General features: G+C 34.8%; 1 protein-coding gene across 1 annotated transcript; it reads left to right on the top strand.

Annotated features, from left to right (window-relative positions):
- Positions 1 to 940: 940 nt before the first annotated feature.
- On the top strand, positions 941 to 13,405 carry LOC117341504 (C-type lectin domain family 17, member A-like). The gene is made up of 6 exons (XM_033903374.1): positions 941 to 1,256; positions 2,622 to 2,786; positions 4,435 to 4,532; positions 6,531 to 6,627; positions 12,048 to 12,279; positions 13,278 to 13,405. Exons 1-6 carry the CDS (start codon positions 1,055 to 1,057, stop codon positions 13,288 to 13,290), a joined length of 807 nt encoding a protein of 268 aa, XP_033759265.1. The 5' UTR covers positions 941 to 1,054; the 3' UTR covers positions 13,291 to 13,405.
- The last annotated feature ends 762 nt before the right edge of the window (positions 13,406 to 14,167 follow it).

The raw sequence follows: 14,167 nt of genomic DNA, 5'->3' as shown, positions 1-14,167 counted from the left end.
TTCTCGATCCTGATTAATAGTTCGGCTCTATAATCAGAAACCATCTCTTGGTTTTCCACAAAATTACCCGCCCTAGCTATGGTTGGTATTCTGGTCTACAGAAATTATCGTCAGAAGATTGATTAAAAAAAAACATGAAATTACCTTTTTTTATCACACAGATGTATGCGCGGGGACATGATTGATATATACAAGAAACATACGACTACTAATGGCGAATCTTTATAAAATCACGGACAGATGTATAAAGTACCGAGGGTGAAATATACTGGACTATGGCACAGAAATCCATGATAGACTTGTTTTATTACATAATCACTAAAACACAATTATAATCACCGAACTCTCGACTTTCCTGTCGGCCTAGAAGTCGCCATGACGGTCGTCTGGAAGTGTTGACATCTGAGTGACTTAGACGCTGGAAAGGGTAGGACTAAACTCCGAAACGTCATAGGTGTTCAATAGTTTGCACTTGACCAAATTCCAAAGCGCCATAGGAAGGTGTTCAATAGTTTGCACGTGACCAAACTCCGAAACGTCATAGGTGTTCAATGGTTTGCACGTGACCAAACTCCAAAGCGTCATAGGTGTTCAATAGTTTGCACGTGACCAAACTCCAAAACGTCATAGGTGTTCAATAGCTTACACGTGACCAAATTCCAAAGTGTCATAGGTGTTCAATAATTCGCACGTGATCGTGATCGTGCTATAGCTGATAATATGCCTTATGTATGTAGTTAAGGGATATCAAACGCTTTATGTAATAAAACCATATATATAAGTCTATGGCCATAGAATAAAACGTTATTCGTAGCATATCAAACATTGAGTTGAATTTTAAAAATGTAATTCTGATTCTATAGTTACTATTTTTTTCACTTGTTGAAATTATCAGTTGTTTGTCTGATGTACTGAAACAAACACAAGGAAATAAAGAATCTATTGTTGTGGATCTCTTGCGGAAGTGACTCATTTTGGAAAATTGTTAGGTATGAACGAGGCGTCGTTTAGGTGTTTACTCCATTGCAACAAACAAACTCTGATCTAGAGAATCATGATGAAGTGTGTTCTGCTGCTTTTGGTTTTGATAGACATCACTCATCAACAACACATTCTGCCCGAACACAGAAGGAGTCACTGCAGTGCCCTTAGGTCCGCGGACATCATGGAATACGCCATGCCCGTGATTCAGCGCATTCAGGAAAATTACGAGAAGCTCAGACGTGAACATGAAGAAATACTGGTCAAACTGAATGGTAAATATTACAGGTTGGCATGGGGTGGTATATTAACATCTGTTTATAAACTTAAACATCATTATAATTTCATACATAATTTGTCGTCCAAGAAAACTCGTTGGCACGATTGGCAATTTTAGTACAGCTCTGAAGGATAAGTAAATTTATTCTTTTCTGTGATTTTTAGAGCCGTCAATACCACGGTAACAGTTCAAAAAGTGCCCAAAGATTGCAAAATATTATGACATTTGACCCAAAATACCTTCTCTACACAATTTTTTTTTCCTGAGACCTATTCAAAATTAAATATCTCTGTCATCAAGACAGAATTAATCTTGTTTTGACATATGTGGTAAATGATGTTTTCCTGCTATCTTACCTTTTCTTTGGCTTCCATATTTCGCTATACCACAATACCACAAGAAATGTACCCACACAAATATTTTCATCAAACAGTACCACAAGAAATGTTCTTTCTTGAAGTTGGAATACCGTTGACCTGTCTAGAGGGCTAGGTGTATCACGGCTCTCACCATGTCCTTTGTTGTAGGTGGGATACTGTTGACCTGTCCAGAGGGGTGGATGTATCACGACTCTCACCATGTCCTTTGTTGTAGGTGGGATACTGTTGACCTGTCCAGAGGGCTGGGTGTATCACGACTCTCACCATGTCCTTTGTTGTAGGTGGGATACTGTTGACCTGTCCGGAGGGATGGGTGTATCACGACTCTCACCATGCCCTTTGTTGTAGGTGGGATACTGTTGACCTGTCCAGAGAGATGGGTGTATCACGACTCTCACCATGCCCTTTGTTGTAGGTGGGATACCGTTGACCTGTCCGGAGGGATGGGTGTATCACGACTCTCACCGTGTCCTTTGTTGTAGGTGGGATACTGTTGACCTGTCCAAAGGGATGGGTGTATCACGACTCTCAACATGTCCTTTGTTGTAGGTGGGATACTGTTGACCTGTCCAGGGGGATGGGTGCTTTACGACCAAAGCTGTTACCTAATATGCCTTATGTATGTAGTTAAGGGATATCAAACGCTTTATGTAATAAAACCATATATATAAGTCTATGGCCATAGAATAAAACGTTCTTCGTAGCATATCAAACATTGAGTTTAATTTTTAAAATGTAATTCTGATTCTATAGTTACTATTTTTTTCACTTGTTGAAATTATCAGTCGTTTGTCTGTTGTACTGAAACCAACACAAGGAAGTAAAGAATCTATTGCTGCGGATCTCTTGCGGAAGTGACTCATTCTGGAAATTGTTAGGTATGAACGAGGCGTCGTTTAGGATTTTACTCTATTGCAACAAACAAACTCTGATCTAGAGAATCATGATGAAGTGTGTTCTGCTGCTTTTTGTTTTGATAGACATCAGTCATCAACAACACATTCTGCCCGAACACAGAAGGAGTCACTGCAGTGCCCTTAGGTCCGCGGACATCATGGAATACGCCATGCCCGTGATTCAGCGCATTCAGGAAAATTACGAGAAGCTCAGACGTGAACATGAAGACCTACTGGCCAAACTGAATGGTAAATATTACAGGTTGGCATGGGGTGGTATATTGACGTCTGTTTTATATACTGGTCAAACTGAACGGTAAATATTACAGGTTGTCATGGGGTGGTATATTGACGTCTGTTTTATATACTCATACATCATTATTATTTCGTACATAATTTGTCGGACCAGAAAACTCCAAAGGTTTATCGAGGAATCTTAATATCAAGCTAAATCCAGAATAAATTCCATTTCTGGTAAAACGGTTGCTCTGATGACTTCATGAATCGCAGGCAAAACATGGATACTTAAGATAAAACGGACCACGACGAGACTGTATCCATAGATAATCTGAAAAATATGGCACATGTTTTAGATATGTGAACATTGACAGTTGATCCTACATATTTTTCTCTAATAAAGTATATATATTTCTAAAGTTTATAACATTTGCAATTTTGATACAGCTCTGACGGATAAGTGAACTTATTTTTTCTGTGATTTTTAGAGCCGTCAATACCATGGTAACAGTTTAAAAAGTACTCAAAAATTGCAAAATATTATGAAATTTGACCCAAAATGGCACAATTCTCTACCCATGTTTTTCCCTGAAACCTATTTAAAATTTAAAATCTTTTTCCTAAAGACAGAATTAATCTTGTTTTGACATATGTTGTAAATTAAGTTTTCCTGCTATCTTACCTTTTCTTTTGGCTTCCATTTTTCGCTATACCACAATACCACAAGAAATGTACCCACAACAATATTTTGATCAAACAATACCACAAGAAATGTCCTCTGTTGAATGTGGGATACTGTTGATGTCCAGAGGGATGGGTGTATCACGACTATCTCAATGTCCTTTGTTGTAGGTGGGATACTGTTGATGTCCAGAGGGATGGGTGTATCACGACTTTCTCAATGTCCTTTGTTGTAGGTGGGATACTGTTGACCTGTCCAGATGGATGGGTGTATCACGACTCTCACCATGTCCTTTGTTGTAGGTGGGATACTGTTGACCTGTCCAGAGGGATTGGTGTATCACGACTCTCACCATGTCCTTTGTTGTAGGTGGGATACTATTGACCTGTCCAGATGGATGGGTGTATCACGACTCTCACCATGTCCCTTTATTGTAGGTGGGATACTGTTGACCTGTCCAGAGGGATTGGTGTATCACGACTCTCACCATGTCCTTTGTTGTAGGTGGGATACTGTTGACCTGTCCAGAGGGCTGGGTGTATCACGACTCTCACCATGTCCTTTGTTGTAGGTGGGATACTGTTGACCTGTCCAGAGGGCTGGGTGTATCACGACTCTCACCATGTCCTTTGTTGTAGGTGGGATACTGTTGACCTGTCCAGAGGGATGGGTGTATCACGACTCTCACCATGTCCTTTAATTGTTGTAGGTGGAATACTGTTGACCTGTCCAGAGGGATAGGTTGTATCACGACTCTCACCATGTCATTTGTTGTAGGTGGTAAACCGTTGACCTGTCCGGAGGGATGGGTGTATCACGACTCTCACCATGTCCTTTGTTGTAGGTGGGATACTGTTGACCTGTCCAGAGGGATGGGTGTATCACGACTCTCAACATGTCCTTTGTTGTAGGTGGGATATAGTCGACCTGTCCAGAGGAATGTATGTATCACGACTCTCACCATGTCCTTTGTTGTAGGTTTAATACCTTTGACCTGTCCAGAGGGATGGGTTCTTTACGACCAAAGCTGTTACCTTTTTAGTCTTTGGAGGTTCGCATCATGGCTAGCAGCAAGGGTAGGTATACCACTTTACCTAGTCGATAAGGACATGACAGAAGTATACTAAGGCGATAGGAAAGACATTCTGGTCACTCTTCTAATAGAAATATCCCGAATTTGTCGTTTGCAAGGATATTACACTATATCTGGTTAAAAAAAATCAGTTACCATGGGGTATCTACTTGATCTTGATGTTTTATCATTTCTCGGTTGCTATGGTGGCTATTTGGATCTTTGTGTTTTATCATTTCTCGGTTGCCACGGTCTCCGTATAGATCTTTGTGTTTGTTCTTTTCCCGGTATCCATGGTGTTTTATAGATCTTTGTGTTTGTTCTTTTCCCGGTTTCCATGGTGTTTGTATAGATCTTTGTGTTTGATCTGCTCTCGGTTTACATGGTGTTTGAATAGATCTTTGTGTTTGCTCTTTTCTCGGTTTCCATGGTGTTTGTATAGATCTTTGTGTTTGTTCTTATCCCGGTTTCCATGATATTTGAATAGATCTTTGTGTTTGCTCTTTTCCCGGTTTCCATGATGATTGCATAGATCTTTGTGTTTGCTCTTTTCTCGGTTTCCATGGTGTTTGTATAGATCTTTGTGTTTGCTCTTTTCCCGGTTTCCATGATGTTTGTATAGATCTTTGTGTTTGCTCTTTTCTCGGTTTCGATGGTGTTTGTATAGATCTTTGTGTTTGCTCTTTTCTCGGTTTCCATGGTGTTTGTATAGATCTTTGTGTTTGCTCTTTTCTCGGTTTCCATGGTGTTTGTATAGATCTTTGTGTTTGCTCTTTTCTCGGTTTCTATGGTGTTTGTATAGATCTTTGTGTTTGCTCTTTTCCCGGTTACCATGGTGTCTGTATAGATCTTTTTGTTTGATCTTTTTCCAGTTACCATGGTGTCTGTATAGATCTTTGTGTTTGATCTTTTCACGGTTACCTTGGTGTTTGTATATATCTTTTTGTTTGATCTTTTCCCGGTTACCATGGTGTCTGTATGGATCTTTGTGTTTGCTTTTTTCCCGGTTTCCATGGTGTCTGTATAGATCTTTGTGTTTGCTCTTTTCTCGGTTTCTATGGTGTTTGTATAGATCTTTGTGTTTGCTCTTTTCCCGGTTACCATGGTGTCTGTATAGATCTTTTTGTTTGATCTTTTCCCAGTTACCATGGTGTCTGTATAGATCTTTGTGTTTGATCTTTTCACGGTTACCTTGGTGTTTGTATATATCTTTTTGTTTGATCTTTTCCCGGTTACCATGGTGTCTGTATAGATCTTTGTGTTTGATCTTTTCTCGGTTAACATGGTGTCTGTATAGATCTTTTTGTTTGATCTTTTCCCGGTAACAATGGTGTCTGTATAAATCTTTGTGTTTGATCTTTTCCCGGTTACCATGGTGTCTGTATAGATCTTTGTGTTTGATCTTTTCCCGGTTACCATGGTGTTTGCATATATCTTTGTGTTTGATCTTTTCCCGGTTACCATGGTGTCTGTATAGATCTTTGTGTTTGATCTTTTCCCGGTTACCATGGTGTCTGTATAGATCTTTGTGTTTGATCTTTTCCCGGTTACCATGGTGTCTGTAGGGATCTTTTTGTTTGATCTTTTCCCGGCAACCATGGTGTTTGCATATATCTTTGTTTTCGATCTTTTCCCGGTTACCATGGTGTCTGTATAGATCTTTGTGTTTGATCTTTTCCCGGTTACCATGGTGTCTGTATGGATATTTCGATCGTAGTTTTGATCTTTTCTCGTTATTTAATTCTTACTGTTATCCAGCTGGTATCGTTGCCATCTTTGTACCTGCTGGTAGGTTTTAGAATCAACGTTTGAGTGTTTTGGAAAATAAGCATGAATTTATCTGTAGTAATTGATGGTTTCTATGTCAGTAATATAAACTCCTGGTTTTTCTTGACATCAGTGAAATCACATTGTAGTGCATGTTTTAGGAATTAAGACAATAATAATGAAGGTATGTTTATCTTCTTATTCATTGTATCATTATTTTTGGATTGATAACAAGGACTACTGCCAATCTAAGGATGCTTACCTTGCGGAGATCAGGAGCGACCCAGAAAATGAGTTCGTGAAGACACAACTGAGAAAAATGGTCATGAAAGGTCGGTGTACATAAAAGTAGCCTACTAAAAAAACTCACCCATATTCAAACTTCACGACAGGGTAACATTCCTACAGATCTAGACATTATCACATGGTAATGATATAAATACCACGAAAAGAAAAAAGAGAAGTTTTTATTACAGAGTTAAAGTCCTCTCAGTGTATAAATGTATTAACTCGCTCAGTAGGCGTCGGTTGTTTTTTCTTGCATTTAATTGAATCGGTGTTGTTTGTATTTTATTGAGTCGGTGTTGTTTTATTTTATTGAGTCGGTGTTGTTTGTATTTTATTTGAGTCGGTTTTGTTTGTATTTTATTGAGTCGGTGTTGTTTGTATTTTATTTGAGTCGGTGTTGTTTTATTTTATTGAGTCGATGTTGCTTGTATTTTATTGAGTCGGTGTTGTTTGTATTTTATTGAGTCGGTGTTGTTTGTATTTTATTTGAGTCGGTGTTGTTTGTATTTTATTTGAGTCGGTGTTGTTTGTATTTTATTGAGTCGGTGTTGTTTGTATTTTATTGAGTCGGAGTTGTTTGTATTTTATTGAGTCGGAGTTGTTTGTATTTTATTGAGTCGGTGTTGTTTTATTTTATTGAGTCGGTGTTGCTTGTATTTTATTGAGTCGGTGTTGTTTGTATTTTATTGAGTCGGTGTTTTATTTCATTGAGTCGGTGTTGTTTGTATATTAATTGAGTCGGTGTTGTTTGTATTTTATTGAGTCTGTGTTGTTTGTATTTTATTTGGTCGGTGTTGTTTGTATTTTATTGAGTCGGTGTTGTTTGTATTTTATTGATTCGGTGTTGTTTGTATTTTATTGAGTCGGTGTTGTTTGTATTTTATTAAGTCGGTGTTGTTTTTATTTTATTTGAGTCGGCGTTGTTTGTATTTTATTGAGTCGGTGTTGTTTGTATTTGATTGAGTCGGTGTTGTTTGTATTTTATTGAGTCGGTGTTGTTTGTATTTTATTGAGTAGGTGTTGTTTGTATTTTATTTGAGTCGGTGTTATTTGTATTTTATTGAGTCGGTGTTATTTGTATTTTATTGAGTCGGTGTTGTTTGTATTTTATTGAGTCGGTGTTGTGTGTATTTTATTGAGTTTTTGATGTTTGTATTTTAATTGAGTCGGTGTTATTTGTATTTTATTGAGTCGGTGTTGTTTTATTTTATTGAGTCGGTGTTGTTTGTATTTTATTGAGTAGGTGTTGTGTGTATTTTATTGAGTTTTTGATGTTTGTATTTTAATTGAGTCGGTGTTATTTGTATTTTATTGAGTCGGTGTTGTTTTATTTTATTGAGTCGGTGTTGTTTGTATTTTATTTGAGTCGGTTTTGTTTGTATTTTATTGAGTTTTTGATGTTTGTATTTTAATTGAGTCGGTGTTATTTGTATTTTATTGAGTCGGTGTTGTTTGTATTTTATTGAGTAGGTGTTGTGTGTATTTTATTGAGTTTTTGATGTTTGTATTTTAATTGAGTCGGTGTTATTTGTATTTTATTGAGTCGGTGTTGTTTTATTTTATTGAGTCGGTGTTGTTTGTATTTTATTGAGTCGGTGTTGTTTGTATTTTATTGAGTCGGAGTGTTTGTATTTTATTTGAGTCGGTTTTGTTTGTATTTTATTGAGTCGGAGTTGTTTGTATTTTATTTGAGTCGGTGTTGTTTTATTTTATTGAGTCGGTGTTGTTTGTATTTTATTTGAGTCGGTTTTGTTTGTATTTTATTGAGTCGGAGTTGTTTGTATTTTATTGAGTCGGTGTTGTTTGTATTTTATTGAGTCGGTGTTGTTTGTATTTTATTGAGTCGGAGTGTTTGTATTTTATTTGAGTCGGTTTTGTTTGTATTTTATTGAGTCGGAGTTGTTTGTATTTTATTTGAGTCGGTGTTGTTTTATTTTATTGAGTCGATGTTGCTTGTATTTTATTGAGTCGGTGTTGTTTGTATTTTATTGAGTCGGTGTTGTTTGTATTTTATTTGAGTCGGTGTTGTTTGTATTTTATTTGAGTCGGTGTTGTTTGTATTTTATTGAGTCGGTGTTTTATTTCATTGAGTCGGTGTTGTTTGTATTTTAATTGAGTCGGTGTTGTTTGTATTTTATTGAGTCTGTGTTGTTTGTATTTTATTTGGTCGGTGTTGTTTGTATTTTATTGAGTCGGTGTTGTTTGTATTTTATTGAGTCGGTGTTGTTTGTATTTTATTGAGTAGGTGTTGTTTGTATTTTATTTGAGTCGGTGTTATTTGTATTTTATTGAGTCGGTGTTATTTGTATTTTATTGAGTCGGTGTTGTTTGTATTTTATTGAGTCGGTGTTGTTTGTATTTTATTGAGTACGTGTTGTGTGTATTTTATTGAGTTTTTGATGTTTGTATTTTAATTGAGTCGGTGTTATTTGTATTTTATTGAGTCGGTGTTGTTTTATTTTATTGAGTCGGTGTTGTTTGTATTTTATTTGAGTCGGTTTTGTTTGTATTTTATTGAGTCGGAGTTGTTTGTATTTTATTTGAGTCGGTGTTGTTTTATTTTATTGAGTCGATGTTGCTTGTATTTTATTGAGTCGGTGTTGTTTGTATTTTATTGAGTCGGTGTTGTTTGTATTTTATTTGAGTCGGTGTTGTTTGTATTTTATTTGAGTCGGTGTTGTTTGTATTTTATTGAGTCGGTGTTGTTTGTATTTTATTGAGTCGGAGTTGTTTGTATTTTATTGAGTCGGAGTTGTTTGTATTTTATTGAGTCGGTGTTGTTTTATTTTATTGAGTCGGTGTTGTTTGTATTTTATTGAGTCGGTGTTGTTTGTATTTTATTGAGTCGGTGTTGTTTTATTTTATTGAGTCGATGTTGCTTGTATTTTATTGAGTCGGTGTTGTTTGTATTTTATTGAGTCGGTGTTGTTTGTATTTTATTTGAGTCGGTGTTGTTTGTATTTTATTTGAGTCGGTGTTGTTTGTATTTTATTGAGTCGGTGTTGTTTGTATTTTATTGAGTCGGAGTTGTTTGTATTTTATTGAGTCGGAGTTGTTTGTATTTTATTGAGTCGGTGTTGTTTTATTTTATTGAGTCGGTGTTGTTTGTATTTTATTGAGTCGGTGTTGTTTGTATTTTATTGAGTCGGTGTTGTTTTATTTTATTGAGTCGGTGTTGTTTGTATTTTAATTGAGTCTGTGTTGTTTGTATTTTATTGAGTCGGTGTTGTTTGTATTTTATTTGAGTCGGTGTTGTTTGTATTTTATTTGAGTCGGTGTTGTTTGTATTTTATTGAGTCGGTGTTTTATTTCATTGAGTCGGTGTTGTTTGTATTTTAATTGAGTCGGTGTTGTTTGTATTTTATTGAGTCTGTGTTGTTTGTATTTTATTTGGTCGGTGTTGTTTGTATTTTATTGAGTCGGTGTTGTTTGTATTTTATTGAGTCGGTGTTGTTTGTATTTTATTGAGTAGGTGTTGTTTGTATTTTATTTGAGTCGGTGTTATTTGTATTTTATTGAGTCGGTGTTATTTGTATTTTATTGAGTCGGTGTTGTTTGTATTTTATTGAGTCGGTGTTGTTTGTATTTTATTGAGTAGGTGTTGTGTGTATTTTATTGAGTTTTTGATGTTTGTATTTTAATTGAGTCGGTGTTATTTGTATTTTATTGAGTCGGTGTTGTTTTATTTTATTGAGTCGGTGTTGTTTGTATTTTATTTGAGTCGGTTTTGTTTGTATTTTATTGAGTCGGAGTTGTTTGTATTTTATTTGAGTCGGTGTTGTTTTATTTTATTGAGTCGATGTTGCTTGTATTTTATTGAGTCGGTGTTGTTTGTATTTTATTGAGTCGGTGTTGTTTGTATTTTATTGAGTAGGTGTTGTTTGTATTTTATTTGAGTCGGTGTTGTTTGTATTTTATTGAGTCGGTGTTGTTTGTATTTTATTGAGTCGGTGTTGTTTTATTTTATTGAGTCGGTGTTGTTTGTATTTTATTGAGTCGGTGTTGTTTTATTTTATTGAGTCGGTGTTGTTTGTATTTTATTGAGTCGGTGTTGTTTGTATTTTATTGAGTCGGTGTTGTTTTATTTTATTGAGTCGGAGTTGTTTGTATTTTATTGAGTCGGAGTTGTTTGTATTTTATTGAGTCGGTGTTGTTTTATTTTATTGAGTCGGTGTTGTTTGTATTTTATTGAGTCGGTGTTGTTTGTATTTTATTGAGTCGGTGTTGTTTTATTTTATTGAGTCGGTGTTGTTTGTATTTTAATTGAGTCGGTCTTGTTTGTATTTTATTGAGTCTTTGTTGTTTGTATTTTATTTGGTCGGTGTTGTTTGTATTTTATTGAGTCGGTGTTGTTTGTATTTTATTGATTCGGTGTTGTTTGTATTTTATTGAGTCGGTGTTTTTTGTATTTTATTGAGTCGGTGTTGTTTGTATTTTATTGAGTAGGTGTTGTTTGTATTTATTTGAGTCGGTGTTATTTGTATTTTATTGAGTCGGTGTTATTTGTATTTTATTGATTCGGTGTTGTTTGTATTTTATTGAGTCGGTGTTGTTTGTATTTTATTGAGTAGGTGTTGTGTGTATTTTATTGAGTTTTTGATGTTTGTATTTTAATTGAGTCGGTGTTATTTGCATTTTATTGAATCGGTGTTGTTTGTATTTTATTGAGTCGGTGTTGTTTTTATTTGATTGAGTCGGTGTTGTTCGTATTTTATTGAGTAGATGTTGTTTGTATTTAATTTGAGTCGGTGTTGTTTGTATTTTATTGAGTAGGTGTTGTTTGTATTTTATTGAGTCGGTGTTGGTTGTATTTTATTGAGTAGGTGTTGTGTGTATTTTATTGAGTTTTGATGTTTGTATTTTAATTGAGTCGGTGTTGTTTGTATTTTATTGAGTCGGTGTTGTTTGTATTTTATTGAGTCGGTGTTGTTTGTATTTTATTGAGTCGGTGTTGTTTGTATTTTATTGAGTAGGTGTTGTGTGTATTTTATTGAGTTTTTGATGTTTGTATTTTAATTGAGTCGGTGTTTGTTTTTTATTGAGTCGGTGTTGTTTGTATTTTATTGAGTTGGTGTTGTTTGTATTTTATTGAGTAGGTGTTGTGTGTATTTTATTGAGTTTTTGATGTTTGTATTTTAATTGAGTCGGTGTTGTTTGTATTTGATTGAGTCGGTGTTGTTTGTATTTTATTGAGTAGGTGTTGTGTGTATTTTATTGAGTTTTTGATGTTTGTATTTTAATTGAGTCGGTGTTGTTTGTATTTTATTGAGTCGGTGTTGTTTGTATTTTATTGAGTAGGTGTTGTGTGTATTTTATTGAGTTTTTGATGTTTGTAATTTAATTGTGTCGGTGTTGTTTTTATTTTATTGAGTCTCTGCTGTAAGTTGGTGTTCGTTTTATCTGCAGGTAAGGGAGTTGTTTAGTGACATACATTGATTAAATTACCGCTGTATTTCTTGTCTAGATGTCCCCATGATTGACAGGAGTTACTATCTAGGTGGTACGGATGAGGGTCACGAGGGTGACTGGATTTGGGCCAGGACTGGGGAGAGTATCATCTATAATAATTTTATACCACCAGAACCTAACAGTTACAAATCATTGCCTGAAAACTGCCTTACGATGTTTGCATTTCTTAACTATACCTGGAATGATGACCTTTGTGATTCGCCGCAATATGCAATATGCAAAACCAGGTAAATTCTTCACTATAATATATGTATGATCATATAGGTTCCATTCCTCGAGACATCAAGAAGACTAACATCGGGTTTTACCTAATGTACAATAGTATTGATAAAATAAATCTTACATAAACATGAAAAATATGATAGTTTTTCTTGTAATAAGTATTGATATTATGTTCAGTTTGAATTCATTTCATTGATCATATTTTCAATAAAATTGGTTGTTTGAGGATGGCTGGAAACCTTTCCACATTCTTGAGAATAAACTATTTCGCATGTGCAAGCTCCCGAAGCTAAATCTGTATATAACATCAACCGTAGTTGTACATTGTTTTCTGAGCCTTACATTGTTTTCTGAGCCTTACATTGTTTTCTGAGTTTTACATTGTTTTCTGAGTTTTACAATGTATATTGTTTTCTGAGCTTTACATTGTTTTCTGAGCTTAACATGGTTTTCCGAGCTTTACATTGTTTTTTGAGCTTTACATTGTTTTCTGAGCTTTACATTGTTATATATGGTTTACATTGTTTTCTGAGCTTTACATTGTTATCTATGGTTTACATTGTTTTCTGAGCTTTACATTGTTTTTTGAGCTTTACATTGTTTTTTTAGCTTTGCATTGTTTTCTGAGCTTTACATTGTTTTCTGAGCTTTACATTATTTTCTGGGCTTTACATTGTTTTCTGAGCTTTACATTGTTTTCTGAGCTTTACATTGTTTTCTGAGCTTTACATTGCTTTCTGAGCTTTACAATGTTTATTGTTTTCTGAGCTTTACATTGTTTTCTGAGCTTTACAATGTTTATTGTTTTCTGAGCTTTACATTGTTTTCTGAGCTTTACAATGTTTTCTGCGGTTTACATTGTTTTCTGAGCTTTACAATGTTTATTGTTTTCTGAGCTTTACATTGTTTTCTGAGCTTTACATTGTTTTCTGAGCTTTACAATGTTTATTGTTTTCTGAGCTTTACATTGTGTCTTCGCTTGAGTTTTATTTTTCTCTTTCAGAGCCCACTTTTGAAGAAGACGAAGAAGACATTATTTCGGAATAACACGTGTCATTTTCTGACTATTACTCTGAAGCAACTTTAGGAACTATGTTAGTTCCACATCAAGTATATAAATCATTGAATCTGCTTGGCGAGGATGTTGTTTGTATAGAGGATATGTAACAGTGTCTTCAGTAATACCAAATATATAGAGGATATGTAACAGTGTCTTCAGTAATACCAAATATATAGAGGATATCTAACAGTGTCTTCAGTAATACCAAATATACAGAGGATATATAACAGTGTCTTCAGTAATACCAAATATATAGAGGATATGTAACAGTGTCTTCAGTAATACCAAATATACAGAGGATATGTAACAGTGTCTTCAGTAATACCAAATATACAGAGGATATCTAACAGTGTCTTCAGTAATACCAAATATATAGAGGATATCTAACAGTGTCTTCAGTAATACCAAATATATAGAGGATATCTAACAGTGTCTTCAGTAATACCAAATATATAGAGGATATGTAACAGTGTCTTCAGTAATCCCAAATATATAGAGGATATCTAACAGTGTCTTCAGTAATACTAAATATATAGAGGATATCTAACAGTGTCTTCAGTAATACCAAATATATAGAGGATATGTAACAGTGTCTTCAGTAATACCAAATATATAGAGGATATGTAACAGTGTCTTCAGTAATACCAAATATATAGAGGATATGTAACAGTGTCTTCAGTAATACCAAATATATACAGGATATCTAACAGTGTTTTCAGTAATACCTAATATATAGAGGATATGTAACAGTGTCTTCAGTAATACCAAATATATAGAGGATATGTAACAGTGTCTTCAGTAATACCAAATATATAGAGGATATGTAACAGTGT

Source organism: Pecten maximus, chromosome 13 (genome assembly GCF_902652985.1).
Source record: "Pecten maximus chromosome 13, xPecMax1.1, whole genome shotgun sequence".
NCBI lineage: Eukaryota > Metazoa > Mollusca > Bivalvia > Pectinida > Pectinidae > Pecten > Pecten maximus.
This window is presented reverse-complemented; position numbering and strand designations above follow the sequence as displayed.

Bases quoted from the DNA above. Each gene is read 5' to 3' on its own strand.
- LOC117341504 (XM_033903374.1), top strand. From the start codon at position 1,055: ATGATGAAGTGTGTTCTGCTGCTTTTGGTTTTGATAGACATCACTCAT. The intron at 4,533-6,530 runs GTAGGTATACCA...ATTGATAACAAG, and splicing joins CATCATGGCTAGCAGCAAGG to GACTACTGCCAATCTAAGGA. The intron at 6,628-12,047 runs GTCGGTGTACAT...TTTCTTGTCTAG, and splicing joins GAGAAAAATGGTCATGAAAG to ATGTCCCCATGATTGACAGG.